The sequence below is a fragment of the Stegostoma tigrinum genome, chromosome 4 (assembly GCF_030684315.1).
Source record: "Stegostoma tigrinum isolate sSteTig4 chromosome 4, sSteTig4.hap1, whole genome shotgun sequence".
NCBI classification, from domain to species: domain Eukaryota; kingdom Metazoa; phylum Chordata; class Chondrichthyes; order Orectolobiformes; family Stegostomatidae; genus Stegostoma; species Stegostoma tigrinum.
Window position 1 is genome coordinate 122,535,744 of NC_081357.1, and position 24,719 is coordinate 122,560,462.

Genomic DNA, 24,719 nt, shown 5'->3' on the forward strand with positions numbered 1-24,719 from the left:
AACCATCCACCTTGTTTGAAGATATGACTCTAACCAGTGGGAAGTTTATCTCCAATTCCCATTGACTCTAGTCTTGCTAGGACACCTGATGACACATTTGGTCGAATGCAGTCTTGATGTCAAAGGCCGTCACTCTCAGCTCACCTCTGGAATTCATCTCTTTTTGCTATGTTTGAACCATGGCTGTCATGTAGTCAAGCTGATAGACCCTAGTGAACCCAAACTGAGCTGCACTGAGCAGTTTATTGTTAAACAAGTGTAGCTTCATAGCGCTGTTAATGAAAACTTCCATCATTTTACAGAAATCCAGTTTGAATTTGTCCTGATTTTGTGTACAGGACATCCTGAGCAATTTTCCACATTGTTGGGTAGATTTCATTATTACAACATTTTACACACCTTGGTCCTTCATCTCCATCAACTCCATCAAGCATTGTGCCTGATTTTATAGTGTTTGTCCATAATTTTCCTAAAAAAATGCATCACTTCACATTTGTCCGTCCTGAACTTTGTGAATCTGTTCAGTCTACCAAGTTGTCTCTGTCCTTTTGAAGTTCTGCACATATCTCCTCTCAGTTTTGTATCATCTTCAAGTTTATAATTGTCCATTGCTGTATAAAAATGCCATATAATGATTACTCTGTTTCCTATCACTCAGACAGTTTTGTTTCCATGTGTATACTGTCTCTTTATTCCATGAAGTTCAAACTTGCTCAGCTGTCTGTCATGTGACATTTAAAACAATATCTTTTTCCAGAAACAAGAGAGCTAGGTTGAGAAGCCCCATTCCCTCTTCAGGCTCGTTACCAGCCACTCTAGAAAGCATTGAAAGAAACTACTGCAACTTGACACCAGGCAGAGGGGCGTCCAGTAAATAAGCAGTTATCATAAGACATGTGTCTACCAAGGAATACACTGTTAAAATTAAAATGTTTCAGCATCATTTCATTACAAACAATTAATCCCAGTGTCCACAATTGTTGAAACTCAAGTCCACAAAAATTAAGCTTTCATAACACAGTTAACATTCATGCCATATACGAACAAGGCAAACAGATAGAATCTGATTGTCTATCCTCGACAGTCAAAGGTGTGGCCATTGTTGAATCCCCCAATATCAATACCCTGGGTTTGGCATGGGTCATAAACTAAACTTGGGCATGAACATAAGTAAAAAAGTAAGTTGTCAATAAGAGATTAAAGAGTCTAAAAAGGGATATAAACAGATTAAGTGATTGAACACAAGTTTGGCACATGGATTATATCATGGGTAAATTTGAATTTTCCAATGTTGGCAGGAAGAATAGTAAAGATAATTAAATGGAGAAAGATTAAAGAACTAGGTTCTACAGAGATTTCTCCCCACCCTGGCACATAGTTCATATTAATTTTGTATGCTAATGAGTTGGAAAAACTATGGAATGTTGTCAGTTATTTCAAAGCGAATGGAACATAAAAGTACCCAAGATTCCCTACAGTTTGGTAGGGCATTGGTGAGGCCATCTCTGAAGCACGGTGAATCATCTTGCCTCAAAATTTGCAAAACATTAATATAATTGCTTTGGACGCAGTTAAGAGAAGGTTCACTTGACTTATTGCTGAGGTGAAGGACCTGCCTTTTGATGAAAGGTTGAACAATTTAGACATAAACACCACTGTTTTACACTCTTCATGGCAGCCCTGGTAATCCCAGGTCAATAAAAATGCAACACAAAGATATCCCCAGCCCATTTTCCTGACAAACAAGCCAAAGAAAACAAATATTCTTTCAAGACAATCAAGTTGAATCTGTGTTATGCTGTTGTGTTACAGGGTCTGTAAGTGTTTCAGTGCAAAGTTGGAAAAGAAGGAAAAATAAGCAAGGAATGGCACTGTCTCTGAGTTTGGAGAAAGCTCCAATTCTTACTTCTTTCCCAACACAGTACAGCTTTCTATCATGGAATTTGGATAATTCTCTGCTCCTAGGAAGTTAACGGATGATAATGGAAAGGATTCCATCTGGTTCACATTTGTTCTCATCTATTATATGTGACCTTTTCTTCCAGTTAGATACAACTAAGCATGCATTGGAATTGGAAAGAACAGTGAGAGTTGTCACATAAATATTCAAGCTACTTAACAGCTTGAGTAAATCCACAAATTTTGGCTCCCTCTCCATTAGTCGGTGAAAATCCTGGAACTCCATCCCTACTGTATATGGGTGCATTACACAACATGAACTGCTTGGTACAAGAAGGCAACTCATCACTCAAAAGCAGGTAGCGATGCTTAAAGCCCTCCGCAAATTAATAAAAAGTAATAAACAACATAAGAGAGTAAGCTCTGAGGAAGGGTCACCAGACCCGAATAGTTAGCTCTGATATTTTCTTCACAGATGCTACTAGACCTGCTGAGCTTTTCCAGCAATTTCTGTTTGTGTTCCTGATTTGCAGCATCTGCAGTTCTTTTGGCTTTTACGCGAGTCAGGAAGTAGATTTCATTGACAGTGTACTTATTTCGGAAAATACTAATGCAACATTATTTCTGTATCTACAAGAAGGTGCTATATGTATGTACATATGTCAACCAGCTCAAAAGTTGCCTTGGTATATCAGGTTTAGATGATATTTATTGTCACATGCGCTCAAATACAAAAGTACAGGAGCACAGTGAAAAGCGTATAATATCACCAAGTAAGGTACCATCTTAGGTACCAAGGTACCTCAGTACAAAAGCTTAGGTACAAAGTAGTAAGAGAAGCAGAGTTAAAAAGTTAAGCAGTACTTCATAGAATAAGTAAACAAAAAACAGAAATAAGGTAATCATTAACATTAAACTCTTTCTTAATTTAAACTAGGAAAATAAAGGAATAAGTTAAAAGTTCAACATTCTTTGATTACATGGTAGTGAACTGTTGTTAGTGTAAGAAATGATGTGGAAGAGTTGTTTCCAGGTAAAGTTGACTGGTTCTCAGCCAACTGAGCATGCTGAAAATGAAAACAAGTTCCAGAGGTATAGAACAGAGAGAGAGAGAGAGAGAGAGAGAGAGAGAGCCACACACACAGAAGGCTGTGCTATTGTTTACCCCAGACTACCCTGATCCACTCCTCACTCCTCTGCCCACTGCAACACCGGCATTTCAGCTCAACCACCTGCCATCCTAAATAGCTTGCCACTTAACCACCTAACACCCCTACCTCCCTGTCACTTTATGCACCTATCATCTTACCACCTAACACCTCAGCAATCTGCCATCCTGTTTACCAGCTGCTTCGCCAACTCACCACATCCCCTAGCTAGCCCTGCCACTGAGCCATCCCACCCACCTATCAACTTATGCAGTTACTTCAACGTACCTACCCAACTTCTCACCATACCCATTTACTCATGCATCCTCGACCAATTCTTGTGAAATTCTGAAGTTGAAAATGTAACTCACCAGAAGTCCCACTACGATGAGCATTTGATAATTGTTACATTGTAGCAGTGGTAGACTCAATCAGCTCAGTTAATATATGGTGAAATATAAATAACAGCTCTCAAAGAGATTAAAATAAATGTACTTATAAACAACTATTAAACACATGCATATACCTGTGCAACATCAAGTAGAAAGATTTGCAGGAAGAATCCTAAAATACTTCTAACCATCTCATATGGAACACCTCCAGTTCCAAAGGATAACTTGCTACAAATGGTCAATTTCCTTGTTTCTTCATCCTAAAGCAGAAAAACGTCATTATTCTTATTCTTGTTGCTATTACCTTGAAAGAAATGAGATACAATGCAAGTCAATGATTATGCAGTTTGTTTATAGTGTACAGGGCTCATTGCCGCTAACCTCAAAAGAGATAAATCTTTGCTTAAAATCTTCATTTTGATAGTTTAATAGAGGAAAAATTAGAAGTTTTCTTATTAATGTGCTCTAAGTAGAATGTGGTATCAATTTTTTAAAACCAATATCCACGTTACAAAAGACTTCTACTTGTTATGATGCTGTGGCTTTAAGAAGTTATTTTCTTCTCTTGTTATTCGAGAGATTGGAATAGAGGTAGCAATCTGTCTGCAAGAAAGTAAACAACTTGTCAGGCCTTGGGTTCTTTTTTGAAAGTTGGAACAATAGTGGCAGCCTGGTTGGGTGTTGCCAACTCCAACAGACCAGGCTTTCTTACTGTAGCTTTTAGGTTTAGCTTTAAGCAGTTGCTGTTGCGGACTTGAAGGTTACAGCAAGAAGCTGGGGTTTCTCTCTGCTACTGTGGCATCTCTGAGCTCTGCTAGGATGCTCTCCCCCTTCCAGATAAAGCAGGAAAAGGCATGTAGCTGCAGCAGGAGCTCTTTGCTTCCGCACTTCAATGCCTCAATGGGGATGTCCTTCTCCGCTTTGGTTGCACCCTGAAGTCTGTCACCTTCCTTTTCCTACTCTACGAGGACATGTAGTCATTCCCTATTTGGAATGGTGTCAATCAAGACTGTGCATGACCCCCAACACTGTTCTCGATCTACCTCGCTGCAATGTTACCACCAGCCTCAGCACCAACAAACTCTCCACTGGAGAGGAGCTAACCTACAGAGCCAATGGGAAATTATTCAACCTCCGTCACCTCCAAGCCAAAACCAAAGTCGCCCCAAGCAATATCATTGAGCTGCAGTACGCAGATGATGTTTGTGTATGTGCAGGTCAAACTCTAGGCCATTACCAGCACCTGTACAGAGGCAAATGAGAGTAGGGGTCTCGCCCTGAACACCCACAAGATGAAGGTCCTCTACCAACCCAGCCTGGCATTGTGGAGCAAATCTCTGACCACCAAGGTTCGGGGGGAGCCCTTAGAAAACATTGATCACTTCCAATACCATCAGAGTGTCCTGTCAACGAAAGTAATTATTGACGAAAAGATCCAGCACCACCTCCAGTGGACTAGCGCAGCATTTGGCCACCTGAGGAAAAGGATGTTCGAGGACAACAATATCAGATCTGACACCATGCTCATCGTTTACAGAGCTCTCCTAAATGGGTCAGAGACATGGACTGTCTGCAGCAGACACCTCTAGGCCCTGGAGCAGTACCAGCAATGTTGCCTTTTCAAGATCTTGCAAATTCATTAGGAAGATAGATGCACCAATACCAGCATCCTTGACCAGGCCAACATCCTCAGCATTGAGGCACTGACCAGCCCGGATTGGCTGTGATGGGCTGGGCACGTTGTCCATGTGACTGGCATGAGGCTTCCTAAGCAGATGCTCTACTCCCAGCCCTGAAACGCAGGCAAGCCCCGGGTGGAAAAGGTAAGCGCTTCAGGGATAGCATCAAGGCCTCACCTGCAAAGTGCGGCATTCTCACAGACATCTGGGAATCATTGGCCCAAGATCATCCAACGTGGACAGGAAGGGAAGAATTTGAAGGCCTCGAGACTTGTCATCGGAAAAAAGCGGAAGACGGGCAAAAACAGTGTAAAGAGTGCACTGCCTCACCAACACCGCACCCATCCGTTTCCATGACCATCTCCTGCCCCAAGTATAACACAGCTTGCGGAAGCCGCATTGGTCTGTACAGTCACCTATGGGCTCATCCTGAGAGTGGAAGAGAGTCATCCTCATCTGTGAGGGATTGCCGATGAGAGAGATGAGATGAGAGTTTACAGGATTTGGTATAAATTGGGAAAGAGGCAGTAGAGATTTGGATGAACTTGAACACAGCTGGGAGATATTTTAACATAAGTTTAACATGGGGTGATAAAGGTTGGTAGGGGATATGAATTCCTATTCTTTCACCGTTACCAGACACTAGATTGACAAGTTTACATTTATTATGAGCCAGTGGCTTACTTAACATAGAACATAGAACATTACAGCACAGTACAGGCCCTTCGGCCCTCGATGTTGTGCCGACCTGTCATACCGATCTCAAGCCCATCTAACCTATACTGTTCCATGTACGTCCTTATGCTTGTCCAATTAACTGTAATTGGTTGTTTCAAAGCCTCATTGTACCACAGATGTGCAAGTGATTTAGGATCTATATTGGTAACAGACTGATTCAGAACTGGTTGCACAGTATGTTTGCAACATAGTCAGTTTATACTCTTATTTGGGGCGGTGCAGCAGTAGTACCTCACCAAACTCCACTTCTTATACACTGTCAGAGGAGTTCATAGCAAGGTGTAACCAGAATAAGAAATCCACTCACCAGTTCCGCAATCAGACTTGTTAGTTCCGCTGAGGAGTTAAGTACTGTCATTATACATAAAAAACACTTCATTCTGAACAGTACATTGGGAGGAGACATGGAAGTTGGTGGCTTGTTTGCTGCCCAGTTTGAGTTAACAATAATATTTCACCCTCAGAATGTCCAAAGCTTGGCCTAAAAATGGAACGTGACACAGATACAATGGTGAAATAAAACAAAAAGAAATCTGAAACAAATAAAAAGAAATTGCTGGAGCAACTCAGCAGGTCTGGCAGTTTCTGTGGGAAGAAAACAGAGTTAATGTTTTGGGTCCAGTGTCTCTTCTTCAGAACTGTTCCTGAACACTGGTCTGAAAACGTTAACTCTGATTTTTCCACACAAGTGCTGCTAGATCTGCTGAGTTTCTCCAACATGCTCTGCATTTTGTTTCCGTCAATGGTTTGTTATTTCCCCTGTAAGTGGCTACAATGATGATGGAAATTATACAACATGCTGCAAGCAGCTTCTTGCACATCTATTGTATTAAATCTAAAGCGACATTTCATAGTTTTCTCAAAAAAAAAACACAGCCAAATATACAGAATACCCGGTTAATGTAGAGATATTTCATTCAGATCAGCCCCCGCTTGAGTGCAGTGTCAGGCTGCACATCTTACTGACATATCTCGAGATCTTAAGTTTTTTTTAAAAAAGTAAATATTTACGTTTTTGAATTGTGGAGCGGTCTCAGCAGGGGTTTCTTTGATTAAAACATTTTGGAAGTTGAGAGCCGTACTTTCCTCTCCCATTACATCTGGTTCGCTGACAACACGGTCTATAATCGGTGGTGCTGTCTTAGTGCTCCACACTCGCCTCGGTTCAGCTCACTGTGCGAGCGTACATCAGCATGTAGACCACTGCAACAGAGATGGACAACTGGTCACCTATTACAGTAAACACCAACCGTTAATATCCATCCAGCACAGTAAACACCCACTGGCCCAAAATACTTACTGCTCACCTATAATGTAAAACACTTCCCATCTATAACACTCACTCTCCAACTTGTGCAGTCATCTCTATCCACTCATCTCAGTGGATGTAATGCTCACTATCCACCGATCACAGTAAACGTTGTCCACTGTTTCAGAGATAGGAGGAACTGCCGATGCTGGAGAATCTGAGATAGGGTCTAGGCCTGAAATGTCAGCTTTTGTGCTCCTGAGATGCTGCTTGGCCTGCTGTGTTCATTCAGCTTCACACTTTATTAACAAGGTGTAGAGCCGGATGAAGACAGCAGGCCAAGCAGCATCGGAGGAGCAGGAAGGCTGACCTTTTGGGCCTAGACCCTTCTTCAGAAAATGCTGTCAATCTATAATACTCACTGTCCACCAATCTCACTGTCCACCAATCACAGGAAACATTGCCCACTCATAATACTCTCACTGTCCACCAATCACAGGAATGATTGCCCACTCATAATACTCTCACTGTCCACCAATCACAGGAAACATTGCCCACTCATAATACTCTCACTGTCCACCAATCACAGGAAACATTGCCCACTCATAATACTCTCAATGTCCACCAATCACAGGAAACATTGCCCACTCATAATACTCTCAATGTCCGCCAATCACAGGAAACATTGCCCACTCATAATACTCTCAATGTCCGCCAATCACAGGAAACATTGCCCACTCATAATACTCTCACTGTCCACCAATCACAGGAAACATTGCCCACTCATAATACTCTCAATGTCCACCAATCACAGGAAACATTGCCCACTCATAATACTCTCAATGTCCGCCAATCACAGGAAACATTGCCCACTCATAATACTCTCACTGTCCACCAATCATAGTAAACGTTGTCCATGTATAATACTCACTGTCCACAAATCACAGTAAATGCTCTCAGCCTCTAACACTGAAATACTCAATGCCCACTTATTATACTCATCATTGCTCATCTATAATACTGTCCACTTATTATAATAAACACTATCCATCTATAATACTCACTGCCCACTTCTTACAGTAAAAACTCTCAGTCTATAATACTCAATGTCTCCCTGTGATATTAATTGCTGTATATGATTTTGGACCTTGATGAGATTTTGTACCTGGGTACCTTTGCACCTAAGGTGGGGCCAGGAATGGTGACATTGTACACTTTTCAATGTACTGTCCATGAGACAGAGAAATCTGAAAAAAAGTGTAGAATATTTACTTAGAGATAATGGGAACTGCAGATGCAGGGGAACCCGAGATAACAAAGTGTGGAGCTGAATGAACACAACAGGCCAAGCAGCATCTCAGGAGCACAAAAGCTGACATTTCGGGCCTCGACCCTTCATCAGAAAAGGGGGATGGGGAGAGGATTCTGAAATAAATAGGGAGAGGGGGAGAGGCAGACCGAAGATGGATAGAGGAGAAGATAGGTGGAGAGGAGAGTATAGTTGGGGAGGTAGGGAGGGGATAGGTCAGTGTGGGGAGGACGGACAGGTCACGGGGTGGGATGAGGTTAGTAGTAGGAAATGGTGGTGTGGCTTGAGGTGGGAGGAGGGGATAGGTGAGAGGAAGAACAGGTTAGGCGGGCAGGGATGAGCTGGGCTGGTTTTGGGATGCAGTGGGGGGAGGGGAGATTTTGAAGCTTGTGAAATCCACATTGATACCATTGGGCTGCAGGGTTCCCAGGCGGAATATGAGTTGCTGTTCCTGCAACCTTCGGGTTGCATCATTGTGGCACTGCAGGAGGCCCAGGATGGACATGTCGTCTAAGGAATGGGAGGGGGGAGTCGAAATGGTTCATGACTGGGAAGTGCAGTTGTTTATTGTGAACTGAGCGTAGGTGTTCTGCAAAGCGGTCCCCAAGCCTCCACTTGGTTTCCCTAATGTAGAGGAAGCCACACTGGGTGCAGTGGATACAGTATTTCACATTGGCGGATGTGCAGGTGAACATCTGCTTGATGTGGGAAGTCATCTTGGGGCCTGGGATAGGGGTGAGGGGGGAGGTGTGGGGGCAGGTGTAGCGCTTCCTGCGGTTGCAGGGGAAGGTGCCGGGTGTGCTGTGGTTGGAGGGGAGTGTGGAGCGAACAAGGGAGTCACGGAGAGAGTGGTCTCTCCGGAAGGCAGACAAGGGTGGGGTTGGAAAAATGTCTTTAGTGTTGGGGTCAGATTGTAGATGGCAGAAGTGTTGGAGGATGATGCGTTGTATCCGAAGGTTGGTGGGGTTGTATGTGAGAACGACGGGGATCCTCTTAGGGCGGTTATTGTGGGGGCGGGGTGTGAGGGATGAGGTGCGGGAAAAGCGGGAGACAGGGTCGAGGGCATTCTCGACTACTGCGGGGGGAAGTTGCGGTCCTTGAAGAACGTGGACATCTGGGATGTACGGGAGTGGAATGGCTCATCCTGGGAGCAGATGCGGCGGAGGCGAAAGAATTGGGAATAGGGGATGGAATTTTTGCAGGAAGGTGGGTGGGAGGAGGTGTATTCCAGGTAGCTGTGGGAGTCGGTGGGCTTGAAATGGACATCGGTTTCTAGGTGGTTGCCTGAGATGGAGATGGAGAGGACCAGGAAGGTGAGTGATGTGTTGGAGATGGTCCAGGTGAACTTGAGGTTGGGGTGGAAGGTGTTGATGAAATGGATGACCTGTTCGAGCTCCTCTTGGGAGCATGAGGTGGCGCCAACACAGTCATCAATGTAACAGAGGAAGAGGTGGAGTTTAGGGCCAGCGTAAGTGCTAAAGAGGGACTGCTCCATGTGACCAACAAAGAGGCAGGCATAGCTTGGGCCCATGCGGGTACCCATGGCCACCCCCTTTGTCTGTAGGAAGTGGGAGGAATCGAAAGAGAAGTTATTGAGGGCGTTTGGCTAGGCGGATGAGGGTGTCGGTGGAGGGGGACTGGTCGAGTCTGCAGGACAAGAAGAAGCGGAGGGCCTTTAGGCCATCTGCATGGGGAATGCAGATTTTAGCAGCTTCAAAATCTCTCCTCTCCCCACTGCATCCCGAAACTAGCCCAGCTCATCCCCACCTGCCTAACCTGTTCTTCTTCTCACCTATCCCCTCCTCCCACCTCAAGCCGCACCTCCATTTCTGACCTGCCAACCTCATCCCACCCCCTTGACCTGTCTGTCCTCTCCACACTGAACTATCCCCTCCCCACCTCACCACCAATACTCTCCTCTCCACCTATCTTCTCCTCTATCTATCTTCGGTCCGCCTCCCCTCTCTCCCTATTTATTTCAGAATCCTCTCCCCATCCCCCTCTCTGATGAAGGCTTTGGGCCCGAAACGTCAGCTTTTGTTCTCCTGAGATGCTGCTTGGCCTGCTGTGTTCATCCAGCCCCACACTTTGTTATCTAGAATATTTACTTTTCTGCCTATGAGATGAAATGTGCCTGTCAAAAATGTTCACTGCCCACAATGAGGGTGTATATTGTTCTCTATAACACTTACTGACTGCCTATTGTAGCAAACACTGTCCATGTAATACTCATTATGCACCTGTTGGAGTTGACACTCCTTGTCTATGATAGTGGCTGTGTACGTAATCCAATAAACACAGTGTCTATAATAGTTGCTGTCCAGCTATTATTGTAAGCACTCTCTGTGTATCATACTCCCTGTCTACCTATTACAATAAATGCTACGCATTTATCACAAGACCATAAGATATAGGAGCAGAAGTAGGCCGTCCAGGCCTTTGTCTGCTGTGCCATAAAATTAGATAGTGACTAATCTGATAATCCTCAACTCTGTGTTCCTGCCATTTCTCCTTAACACTTGATTCTGCTACTGATTATAAATCTGTCTGTCTCAGCCTTGAATAGACTTAATGGCCCGGCATAAACAGCCAGATTCCAGTGAATTCCAGATTCACTACCCTATGAAAAAGTAATCTCCTTCTCATTTCTGTCTTAAACATACAACCCTCTATTCTGAGATTATGCCCCCCCCCGCCCTAAACTCTCCTTCAAGGGGAACAACTTTTCCATATCTGTGTTATCAAGTCCCCTAAGAGCTTTGAATGTTTTAATAAGGTCACCTCTCATGATTCTATATTATGACAAGGACTGGCCCAATCTGCACAACCTCTTCTCCTGCTGGTTCATCCACTTCCTCACTGGATTGTGTCTTTGCTGGGAGTCAGAGTCATACAGTCTACAGCACAGGCCCTTCTGTCCATTGAGTCTGCACTTGTCAAAAACAAGCATGCTATTCTAATCCCATATTTTTACACATGGCCCATAGCCCTGTATGCATTGGCGTTGTACATGCACAGCTACGTATTTCTTAAACCTTCTGAGGTTTTCTGCCTTTATTACCCTTACAGGTAGTGAGTTCCAGATTCCCACCACTCTCTGATGAATAAAAATTCCCCTCTAAGTGTCCTCTCTAAACCTCCAGCCTGAATGTAAATCATGTCCCCTTGCTATTGTTCCCTTCAACAAAGGAAAAGGTTCCTTCACGTCTACACTAGTTACACCCTTCATAATTTTAAACATCATTTCTAGCCTCCCCACCATAGGAAAGATTTTGTGAAACTTGAAAGGGTTTAGAAAAGGTTTACAAGGGTGTTGCTGGGTTTGAGCTATAAGGAGGGATTGAATAGGCTGGGGCTACTTTCCTTGGAGCACCACAGGCTGAGGGGTGACCTTATAGAAGTTTAGAAATTATGAGGGACATGGTACAACTCTATGACTGTATCACTGTATCTCATGTCCCTCCTCAGTGTCCTCTGTTCCAAGGAAAACAACCCCAGTGTATCCACTTACTCATGCTATAAGACCATAAGACAGAGGAGCGGATGCAGGCCATTTTGCCAATCAAGTCCACTCCACCTTTCAATGAGATCATGGCTGATCTGATAATCGTCAACTCACTTTCCCCATAACCCATGATTTCCTTATTGATTAAAGACCTGTCTATTTCAACTTCAAGTGTACTTAACTAGTGATGCCCACATCCCATGAATGAATGAAACAAGGTTTTCAGTCTGCACAAAACAGCAAATCAAGGCAGAATGACCTTGACCCTGTAAATTCTTAAAGAAGTGACAATGCATTAGAAGGTAAGGCAAGGCAAGACAGACATGCTGGGAACATCTAATTAGATACAAAGAGAGTGAACACTATGGAAGCAACCAAGGAGTTCAGGAATGTATCCTGTACAGGATCATTTGGATGCATGTCCTTGCATGCAAAGCAGCCCGACAGGAACATTGATGTTGGTGACTTTGAAAGTGTAGCGGTGAAATTCTGAACTGTACGTCGAATTCGTCAACGATGTGCAATGACAATTTGCAGCATTCCTAGAAACCAGAAGTCAATGATGTGGGCAGTGTGCTGACGACGGTCACCCTGTGTACGTGCATAGCCAAGTAGCTTAGAGGGAACATGGATGATGTGGTGAGGCTGGTATCTTGTCAATTTGAATGTCCATAGACAGACTGTGGAGGTGACCACTGTCCATGGAACTGTTCAGGAATTATGGCCATGATGGAGGTCTGGAGAATACATTGGTGAGCTGCAGCTACTAGGTAACCAGTCCTACTTTCAAGTCAGGAATTGGCCCTGGTCGGTTTCTCACTACTCCCTGGGATAATAGCAACTTTCATATAAATGAGGTGAGATCAGGCAATAAAGAGATGTTAGTGCATGCAAATACCACACTTGCCATTCACTATCAAGATTCTCATCTAGCTACGATACCGTAGTGGGCAAATTAGGCTTTTCTTTTTCAATGTTGAGCATCTAACTTTTTCCTTCTCGCCATATTCTCCAAATTTCTCTTCCTTGTCCACATCATTCAGACACTGGGAAAATTCCACACTGTCTATAATGCCCACGGTCCACGCATTATTGAAAGTACTCTGTCTGTAATGTTTGATGTTCACCTACTGTAAACACTGTCAATAAGACTCATTGTCCACCTACTTCTGCAAAATATTGTCCATCTAAAGCACTCACTGTCTGCCTATTACAGCAAATACCTGTCTGTCTATCTATAGCATTTACTTTTCACCTATTATTGCAGATGCTTTTCATCTATCTTGCTCACTCTACTTCTATGACTGTAAATGTTTTGTATCTATGGTCCTCAATTTTTGCCTATCAGACTAAAGACTACAATACTTACTGTCAAGTTATTGGAGAAAACCACGTCTTCTCAAACTGTTTTCAGAACCCCCGGTAGAGTTGGGAGATGAAACTTGGGGTTTGCAAGTTCTGAGGCAGAAATGGGTGTTGTGAAGCTCAGACTGATTCCTGACTGCTGTGAAGATTCTTTTTGGTAGGCAAGGCCTAAGCGACTTCTGTCTAAGGCCTGGGTGCTGCTGCAGAAAAAGCCTGTGAATGGGTGGCCATTTGTTTTAAAAAGCCAGTCAGTTACTTCAATATTTACTTGATCCTGCATCAATAACCTGGATCATAATGCATTAGTAATTATAATTCTATTACATCAATAATCAGAATCCTATTGCATCAATATTGAGGATTCCATGAAAACAATGCTCAGAGATCTACTACATTAATGGCCTTGGTGTCTGTTGCATGCACAATTTTTTTTGAAAATCCTTTTCTGGGATGTTAGCGTCACTGGCAAGGCTAACATTTGTTTTCCATTCTTAGTTGGGGGCCTTCAACTGATTGGCATACTAGGCCATTTAAAAGGTAAATGAAGACTTAACCACGTTGCTCTGGGTCTGGGGTCACAGGTAGGGCATACCTGGTGAGGATGGTGGATTTCCCTCTCGAATGGAAATGAGAAAACTGACAATAGTCTCATAGTTGCCGTTAGACTAGCTTTTAATTCCAAATTGTTTTATTGAGTTCAGTTCATCTGCCATTGTGGTATACAAAGCTTTTTTCACTGAACATTAGCCTTTGTGTTTGGATTACTTATCTACTGACATTCCCATTGTACCATCACCCCCCAAAACAGTGATACTGTTGCGTAAATAATAAATATCCAATTACATTACAATTGGCATTCTTTCACTTTAATAATCAGGATGTAGCTACATGGCTGCTATTGCATGAATAGTCAGCTGAACATTTCTTCAATAATAAGAAAATGATGACGTTAACAATCAGTTTGATAATGTATCATGAATAGATTTATTTCAATTCATAACAAAAGCACTTTTTCATCAATGATCAGGATTCGATTGCAGTAAAAAGTAATTTGCTACCAGTGCGATCATGACCCAATAATACGTCAACAATTGAATACACTTTTCCATCAACTAATAATTAGTTATCAATACTTTGGATCATACCACATTAATCAGAGTGCAATTATAGTAATGAGATTTCTAATCTTTATAGATTAGGCACCTCGGTTATGAATAAATTGTTCCATTACTCTGTAATTCAGGAAACCCATAGATGCCTTTTCATTGACTCTACCCTTGCTCAACTTCTATATCGCCAGCTCCCCAGTGAAAAAATAAAAGCCATACCTCTCACTCCTTCCTTCCACAGAACTAATGTTATGGAAGGCAACCAGGTAGTCTGTGGTAAGAATCCAGATGTGTATTTGGCTGCTCATTTTAGGGTGAAATATGATATCAAAGTTGTGAACAGTTCATTTCAGCTCAGACATCTGCCAGGGAAGAGAGTGGAATCAGAGATAATGGGAACTGCAGATGCTGGAGAATCCAAGATAACCAAGTGTGAAGCTGGATGAACACAGCGGGCCAAGCAGCATCTCAGGAGCACAAAAGCTGACGTTTCGGGCCTAGACACTTCATCAGAGAGGGGGATGGGGGGAGGGTTCTGGAATAAATAGGGAGAGAGGGGGAGGCGGACTGAAGATGGAGAGAAAAGAAGATAGGTGGAGAGGAGAGTATAGGTGGGGAGGAATGGAGGGGATAAGTCAGTCCAGGGAAGACGGACAGGTCAAGGAGGTGGGATGAGGTTAGTAGGTAGGAAATGGAGGTGCGGCTTGAGGTGGGAGGAATGGACAGGTGAGAGGAAGAACAGGTTAGGGAGGCAGAGATAGCCTGGGCTGGTTTTGGGATGCAGTGGGGGAAGGGGAGATTTTGAAGCTGCTGAAGTCCACATTGATACCATTGGGCTGCAGGGTTCCCAAGCGGAATATGAGTTGCTGTTCCTGCAACCTTCGGGTGGCCTCATTGTGGCACTGCAGGAGGCCCATGATGGACATGTTGTCTGAGCAATGGGAGGGGGAGTTAAAATGGTTCGCGACTGGGAGGTGCAGTTTATTGCGAACCAAGCGGAGGTGATCTGCAAAGCAGTCCCCAAGCCTCTGCTTCGTTTCTCCAATGTAGAGGAAACCAGACCGGGTACAGTGGATACAGTATACCACATTGGCAGATGTGCAGGTAAACATCTGCTTAATATGGAAAGTCATCTTGGGGCCTGGGAAGGGAGTGAGGGAGGTGGTGTGGGGGCAAGTGTAGCACTTCCTGCGGTTGCAGGGGAAGGTGCTGGGTGTGGTGGGGTTGGAGGGGAGTGTGGAGCGGGCTAGGGAGTCATGGAGAGAATGGTCTCTCTGGAAGGCAGACAGGGGTGGGGATGGAAAAATGTCTTGGGTGGTGAGGTCGGATTTTAGATGGCGGAAGTGTCGGAGGATGATGTGTTGTATCTGGAGGTTGGTGGGGTGGTATGTGAGAACGAGGGGGATCCTCTTGGGGCGGTTGTGGTGGGGGTGGGGTGTGAGGGATGTGTTGCAGGAAATGTGGGAGACGCGGTCAAGGGCATTCTCGACCACTGCGGGGGAAAAGTTGCGGTCCTTGAAGAATGTGGGCATCTGGGATGTGCGGGAGTGGAATGCTTCATCCTGGGAGCAGATGCGGCAGAGGCGGAGGAATTGGGAATAGGGGATGAAATTTTTGCAGGAGGGTGAGTGGGAGGAGGTGTATTCTCGTTAGCTGTGGGAGTCGGTGGGCTTGAAATGGACATCAGTTAAAAGCTGGTTGCCTGAGAGGTCCAGGAAGGTGAGTGATGTGTTGCAGATGGCCCAGGTGAACTTGAGGTTAGTGTGGAAGGTGTTGGTGAAGTGGATGAACTGTTCGAGCTCCTCTGGGGAGCAAGAGGCGGCGCCGATACAGTCATCAATGTAATGGAGGAAGAGGTGTGGTTTGGGACCTGTGTAGGAAGAGGGACTGTTCCATGTAACCTATAAAGGGGCAGGCATAGCTTGTGCCCATTCGGGTACCCATGGCCACCCCCTTTGTTTGTAGGAAGTGGGAGGAATCGAAAGAGAATTTGTTGAGGGTGAGGACGAGTTTGGCGAGGTGGATGAGGGTGTCGGTGGAGGGGGACTGGTCGGGCCTGGGAGACAGGAAGAAGCGGAGAGCCTTGAGGCCATCTGCATGAGGAATACAGGTGTATAGGGACTGGACGTCCATGCTGAAAATGAGGGAACTTCTCACCCACAGCCTCCAACCTTATTGTTCCCCAACCCCACATGTCCCGTTTCTATTTCCATCCCAAAATCCACAAACCTGCCTGCCCTGGTCGACCTATTGTCTCAACCTCTTACTGCCCCACCGAACTCATCTCCACCTATCTGGACTCCATTTCTCCCTTTTTGTCCATGAACTCTCTACCTACATCCATGACACCACCCACGCCCGGCTAGCCAAACTCATCCTCACCCTCAACAACTTCTCTTTCGATTCCTCCCACTTCCTACAAACAAAGGGGGTGGCCATGGGCCCAAGCTATGCCTGCCTCGTAGGTCACGTGGAAAAGTCCCTCTTCCGCTCCTACACAGGTCCCAAACCCCAGCTTTTCCTCCATTACATTGATGACTGTATCGGCGCCACCTCTTGCTCCCCAGAGGAGCTCGAACAGCTCATCCACTTCACGAACAAATTCCATCCCAACCTCAAGTTCACCTGGGCCATCTCAAACACATCCCTCACCTTCCTGGACCTCTCAGTCTCCATCTCAGGTAACGACCTAGAAACTGATGTCCATTTCAAGCCCACTGACTCCCACAGCTACCTAGAATATATCTCCTCCCACCCACCCTCCTGCAAAAATTCCATCCCCTATTCCCAATTCCTCCGCTGCATCTGCTCCCAGGATGAGGCATTCCACTCCTGCACATCCCAGATGTCCATGTTCTTCAAGGACCACAACCTTTCCCCCGCAGTGGTCAAGAACGCCCTTGACCGCGTCTCCCACATTTTCCACAACACATCCCTCACACCCCGCCCCCGCCACAACCGCCCCAAGAGGATCCCTCTTGTTCTCACACACCACCCCACCAACCTCCGGACACAACGCATCATCCACCGACACTTGCGCCATCTACAATCTGACCCCACCACCCAAGACATTTTTCCATCCCCACCCTTGTCTGCCTTCCGGAGAGACCATTCTCTCCGTGACTCCCTAGTCCTCTCCACACTGCCCTCCAACCCCACCACACCCGGCACCTTCCCCGGCAACCGCAGGAAGTGCTACACTTGCCCCCACACCTCCTCCCTCATCCCCATCCCAGGCCCTAAGATGGCTTTCCATATTAAGCAGATGTTCACCTGCGCATCTGCCAATGTGGTATATTGTATCCATTGCACCCGGTGTGGCTTCCTCTACATTGGGGAAACCAAGCGGACCGCTTTGCATAACACCTCCGCTTGGTTCGCAACACACAACTGCACCTCCCAGTCGCGAACCATTTTAACTCCCCCCTCCCATTCCTTAGACGACATGTCCATCATGGGCCTCCTGCAGTGCCACAATGATGCCACCTGAAGGTTGCAGGAACAGCAACTCATATTCCGCTTGGGAACCCTGCAGCCTAATGGTATCAATGTGGACTTCACCAGCTTCAAAATCTCCCCTTCCCCCACTGCATCCCAAAACCAGCCCAGTTTGTCCCTGCCTCCCTAACCTGTTCTTCCTCTCACCTATCCCTTCCTGCTACCTCAAGCCGTACCTCCATTTCCTACCTACTAACCTCTTCCCACATCCTTGACCTGTCCGTCTTCCCTGAATTGACCTATCCTCTCCCCACCTATCTTCTTTTCTCTCCATCTTCGGTCCGCCTCCTCCTCTCTCCCTATTTATTCCAGAACCCTCTCCCCATCCACGTCTCTGATGAAGGGTCTAGGCCCGAAACATCAGCTTTTGTGCTCCTGAGATGCTGCTTGGCCTGCTGTGTTCATCCAGCTTCACACTTGGTTATCTAAGAGAGTGGAGTCCGTGGCTTTGGAATGGAGTTTGTTGTGGGGGCTAAAAACAATAGCTTTATTCTTCGAAATTATTAAGAGAAAACTCTGCTTGTCCAATGCTGGATGTTGAAGAAGCAATGGAAGTATTAGAATGGGGCTTCATTGTGATGTCTGCTCCCATCTTCGTAGAAATACAGTCAGTCAATTTCCACTGTTGTGGCTTACAAAGACTTGGTCAAGATTCTCGACAAATCCTATTCAACAACTACCTCACAGTTTGGCTTCCCTGTGTTCCTGTCTTTCACAATGTCCAATTGGCCACAAAGTCAAAGCAAAAATCCAACACAAATTAAATATTAAAATTCAAATTTTTTAATGAAACTAACCAAATAGCAAATAAATGCAATCTTGGCGCATTTCCTCAGTTGCTGTCTTCTGTATGATTTTGCCAGCCAAGTATACCCACGCAGTGTTATCGCAATGGTATTGCTGGGAAGGACATCTCCTGAAGTTCAGCACAGAAACTGTAAATCATCTAGTACGATAACCTTAAACAAGTCTGGCTGTAAGAGGCCCAGCTTTAGACTGTACCACCTCATTATGAGCGACAGCAGTCAGAACTGAACAGGAAGGACACGGGCACTGTCAGAACGGCAGTTTTGGGACGACCGATTCTGTTAAGAATGGTTAAGACAACAGATTTTGTTTTTCTGGAGAACTACCCATATCTCTGACTATATCTTGTAATCTGATGGAGAGATTGCTGGACTGCTGTCACACTCTGATCCTTTGGCCAGCGATATCCAAAAGTATGGGGCAGAAGTCTGATCTTCAGCCAATCATCCAGGTGTTGGGTGGCTTCTGATTCTACTGAAGTGGGTGTTGTTCATCAAATGCTGTATCATGGTTGTGAGCTGTATTGGAAGGATGTACCTCAATCCCAAAGTAAAGCCTTGTGCCATATTGGTGCTGGACTCCTTCCTTGCACTTCACATTACACATTGTGGGCCTGCCAATGTGCTCTGTTAGGAAAGAAAGCCTCGATGAGAGGGATGCACCAATCTGTGGTTAGCTAACAAAATTAAGGATGGCATCAAACTGAAAGAAAATGCTGCAAAGATCAGAGATAGGCCAGAAAATTGGGAGACTTTTAGAAACTAGCAATGAAGACTTGAAAATAATGGGGTAACCTAAGAGTATGACAGAGAGTCAGCAGGAGATATGGAAACATACAGTAAAAGCATCTACAAGTATATTGAAAGGAAAAGATCATCTAAAGTGACTGCTGGTCCCTTTGAGAGTGAGGCTGGGGAACTAATAATGGAAAACAAGTACTTTGTACCTGTTTTCATAGTGGAAGACGCAAAAGCCTCTCTACGGTAGTAGAAAATGAAAAGACAGGAAAAGGCTTAAAATAATCATGATCACAATAAGAAAAGTGCTGGGAAAGGTAATGAGGTTAAGAATTGACAGGTCCCTTACCTGATGGTGTGCATGTTAGCATTCTAAAGCAAGTTGTTGCAGAAGTAATGCTTGTGAGCTTCCAAAATCCCTGAATTTCTGGCAAGATTCAAGTGTCATAGAAAACCACAAATGTATCACTTTAGTTTAAGAAAGAAGGAGACAGAAGGCAAAAGCTATGGGCCAATTTGCCTAACATCTGTCATTGGTAAAACATGAGAATCCATTATTAAGGATGTGGCTGCAGGGTATTTAGAAAATCATAATTTAATATAGCAGAGTTGGCATGGATTTGTGAAAGTAAGACTGCATTTCACTAATTTATTCCGATACTTTGATGATTTCAGAAGGACATTTGATATGGCACCACATGAGAAGTTATTATGTAAACTAAGTACTCACAGTGCTGGGAGTCATATATTGGTATATATTTTTCATTATTTTTATTTTCATTCTTTTAGCAAATTCAGATTGTGAGCTGGAAATGACTAGTGGACTTTGTGAAAGCTTGTGGTAAAAGAAAAAGAGCAGTTTAAACAAGCTTCATATGCGTGTGAGGCTAGGGCTGGAGGCTAATTGCAAGCTGAGTCTTGATTAGAAGTATTCTAACAGACACAGCAACCCCAACAAGTGTATTGTGTTTAGAACAGGTCGCAGAAGTTGGCTATTATATAAATTATATAAAGCTGAGTTTGAAGCATTGCTACCTTTGCCTGGGTGAACAGAAAACTTGACCCTAATCAGTGTTTCAGAAAAACAATCAAGGAGTTCACATTTTTGCCTGTGGAACAAAGAATCGTGAAAACTATTTATGTCATACAATCACTTTTGTTTCTTTTCTTTTATTTATCCCTTAACTATATTTGTTTGCCTGCCTGTCTACTGTATGAAGACGGCCTGAAAAAAAATTTGAGTTTAAAGCACAGACATTAATCAGCTTACTATGTGTGTTTAATTTTCTCTCTGCTAAAGTTCTTGCGAATCTAATAAATAATTAAGAGTCATGGAGTCATAGAGTCACATAGCATGGATGTAGAACCTTTGGTCCAACTGGCCCATGCTGACCAAGTTTCCCAAACTAAACTAGTCCCACTTGCCTGCATTTGGCCCATATCCCTCTAAACCTGTCCTATTCATGTATCTGTCCAAATATCTTTTAAATGTTGTAACTGTGCCTGCTTCTATCACTTCCTCTGGCATTTTATTCCATATACGAACTTTTCTCTGTGTGAACAAGTTGCACCTCAGGTTCCTTTTAAATCTTTCTCCTCTAACCTTAGAAATATGCCCCCTAGTTTTGAACTCCCCTGCCCTAAGGAAAAGATCTTGGCTATTCACCTTACCTATGCCTCTCATGATTTTATAAACTTGTATAATGTCATCCATCAACCTCTCAGCTCCATTGAAAAAAGTTCTAGCCTATCTTTATAACTCAAACCCTCCAGTCCCAGCAACATCCTGGTAAATCTTTCTGAACCCTCTTGAATTTAACAATATTCTTCCCATAGTAGGGCAACCAGAAATGTGCACAGTACTTCAAAAGTGGCTTCACCAACATTCTGTACAACCTTAAAATGACGTCCCAACTCCTGTACTCAATGGGCTGAGCTATGAAGGCAAGTGTGCCAAATGCTTTCTTTACCACCCTGTTTACCCGTGATGCAACTTTCAAAGAACTATGTCCCTGAGCCCCTAGGTCTCTCTGTAGAGGTACCAGGGCCCGAACATTAACTGTATAAGACTTGCTATTAGCCCTTCATATTGTCTTATCCAAACATTATTGGAGCTTGATCACTGAATAGAGTCATAGAGGTGTACAGCACAGAAACAGACTCTTTGGTCCAACTCGTCCATTCTGACCAGTTACTCTACATTAACCTAATTCCATTTGCTAGCATTTGGCCCAAATCCCTCTAAACTCTTTCTACTCACATACCCATCTAGGTGCCTACGTTCCAGGCTGATTTTTGATTGATATGGGAGTTAAGAGCTGTGGGTAGGATGCAGGAAAGTGGAGCAAAGGTGACAATCAGATCAGCCACAATCTTATTGAGTGGAGAAGCACCCCAGGTAACTAATAGGCTTACTTATAGTCTTATTTCTTATGTTCTTATGATCAATGCCTCAAGCTTTGCACTCTGCATATATATCAGCCATCTGCTGTAGTTCACCATTCATACAACAAATTTAAATTAATTAAATGCTTCATAAGCAAAATTTATACAATAAAAAGATCACATACTGAAAACCCAGAGATCTTCATGCTGCACAAATACATTTTAAAAACGCATGTCAGGGAAATGGTAGACAGCAGAATACTGAAGTGCAAGTATATAGGTTGAGGGGAAATTTTACAAAATAAAACAATGTAAGTGTTCACAAATTCCTCTTGACACTTTGGATTAGGTGCTGATACACTAAGTGAGCAGCTCTTTTGGAATTTGTACCCCAAAGTCTTTCAACACTAATATTTTAACTTTGCTATAAAAACCAAGAAGTCAAAAAGTCAACTCTTGAAAACTAAAGTGTAAAACTTATCAAATAGCACCTCCAACTGTTCATTTCTAGTATTATTTTAAATATAAGAGATTGTGAGTAAACTGAACTAATTCTATTATCATTCACCACGGCAAGACTCATATATGTGATAAAATAGATTAATTTTTCAATTCAATTTAAATGTTATAACTTGGATCACATTAATATTCCACACCGGTGAAAAAACAAACTTTACAGGCACTAATTGTTATGCCATTACTTATCATCCAAATAGTATAGTGAACAGGCCCAAGTCCCTCCCATTCCACCATCTGATAATGTTTCTTTATTTCAGGCTCCAACCTTGTATGTATGATTGCTTATCAGGGAAGATGAATACGTGATCCATTCCTAGGAAATTTCTTCTCACCTACAAAGCTCCTGCAGGAGTCTTGCACAAATAAAGAACTGAGTTCATTCATTTCTGTTTTTAACATTCCACCTTCTTAACAAATCTTTTGAAGCCTTCCCCTTCCAAAGTACATCAAATTGAATATTCAATTTGCTCATACTCCCTGATTTGATAGCCGAACGTCTGTAGGTAAACTAGTCTGACAACACCTGGATTTATCTGTCCTGGTAACAAAGCAGACTCGGCCTGTTTTAAACTTGGATGGGAGATTGTCTGGAAATACTAGTATCCCTAACTCTGAGCCAGAAGTCCTGGATTCAAATCCTTCACCTGCCAGAGTTTTGTTATAACATGTCTGAAGAGACTGATTAAAAACATATTTCCTAAGAACTTGTTCTACAGCTTTGTTACTCTGAGGGTGAAAATTTTCCACCAAGTGTCCCGATTTACTGTCAGATTCCTCATGAGCAATTTCATTCTCTGGTATTTCATTACAGTAAAATAAAATGTCATTAGTCCCTTCAAAATATTTCAAAATTCTTTCGGTCACTCTCCTTTCACCCCTATGTGGTAATTTTTCTTTAGGGAGTAGTCAAAGACATTCATTGTTAGGATTATGTTGTTACCAACAAGCCAAAACTTCTAAAACTTGAAAGATGTAGGAGTCAATGCTGAGCTCCACTTGCCTATAGCCCAATAAAGGCACACACTGATGGTGGGAGACAAAGCAAAGTCGATAGCCAGATGCTAGTCCCTTGGTCATACTGCAGTCAAAATGTGCATACAAAAAATGATTGCCCTGCATCACCACCTTGTTGTATGGAAAAAAAATTACTTTCTAATTATTTGAGTGATCAAAGGAAACAAAGATTACAGTACTCTAAAACTTAACTGAAATAAGACACACCAGAAGGAGTAGGCTGTACAGGGGCACAGTCTATCAATTGAGTTGGAGGCTTGCGTTATCTTCCAGCTCAATGATTAGCAATTGGGTCTAAATCTCATTCATCACTTTTATATGTGTTACCACTGGATTTGGAGATTGTAGACAATTCAGATAACCACTGGGAACCCAAAGGTGGTGCTGCTGAAAGATGGCTCAGTGTTGGGGGTGAAGGAAGTGTGGACCAGGGTGTCCTGGAGGGAATGGTCCCTGCAGAAGGCGGACAAGGGAGGGGAGCGGAATATGTATCTGGTGGCAGCAACTTGCTGGAAGTGGTGGAAATGGCATCTAATGATCTTCTGGATGTGGATGCTGGTGGGATGGCAGGTGAGGATAAGGGGAACCCTGTTGCTGTTGTGGGAGGGAAGAGAAGGGGTGACGGCGGAAGTGCGGGAGATGGATTGGACCCGATTGAGGGTCCTGTTGACAATGGTGCTGGGGAATCCTTGGTTGAGGAAGAAAGTGGACATTTTGGAGGCTCCCTTGTCAAAGTTGGCCTCATCTGAACATATGTGACAGAGACAGAGGAACTGAGGGAATGGGATGGAGTCTTTACAGGAAGTGGGGTGTGAGTCCAGGTAGCTGTGGGAGTCGATGGGTTTGAATGGATATTAGTTGCCAGTCTATCCCCAGAAATGGAAACAAAAGTGTCGAGGAAGGGAAGGGAGGACTCAGAGATAGACTAGGTGAAAGTGAGGGCAGGGTGGAAATTGGAGGCAAATTGATGAAGTTTTCCAATTCCAGATGAGAGAGAGAAGCAGCATTGATGATATCATCGATGTATCGGAGAAGGAGTTGTGGATGGGGGCCGGAATATGACTGGAAGAAGGAATTTTCCATGTACCCCAAGAAGAGACAGACATAACTAGGGCCGATGCGGGTACCCATGGCATACCCTCTTATCTGAAGAAAATGAGAGGATTTGAAAGAGAATTTGCTGAGGGCAAGGACAAGCTCGGCCAAGCAGAGGACGGTGGTGGTGGGTGGGGATGGTTCTTTGCTACAGGAAGAAGCGGAGAGCCCTAAGACCCTCCTGGTGAGGAATGGATGTGAAAGTGATTACATGTCCATGGTAAAGAGGAGGTGGCTGGAGACGGTAAACTGGAAACTTCAAAACCAGCAT

At 43.9% G+C, this 24,719-nt stretch overlaps 1 protein-coding gene across 1 annotated transcript in view; it reads right to left on the reverse strand.

The window, feature by feature from the left end:
- The window catches only part of mfsd2b (MFSD2 lysolipid transporter B, sphingolipid), a 71,378-nt gene extending 66,191 nt beyond the window's left edge, over positions 1-5,187 (reverse strand). Inside the window, exons 1-2 of the mRNA XM_048531324.2 lie at positions 5,044-5,187; positions 3,574-3,699 (exon numbers count right to left, since the gene is read on the reverse strand). Of these exons, the coding sequence (XP_048387281.2) occupies positions 3,574-3,699; positions 5,044-5,187 (270 nt within the window). The remainder of the gene's footprint in view (positions 1-3,573; positions 3,700-5,043) is intronic.
- Between the last annotated feature and the right edge of the window lie 19,532 nt (positions 5,188-24,719).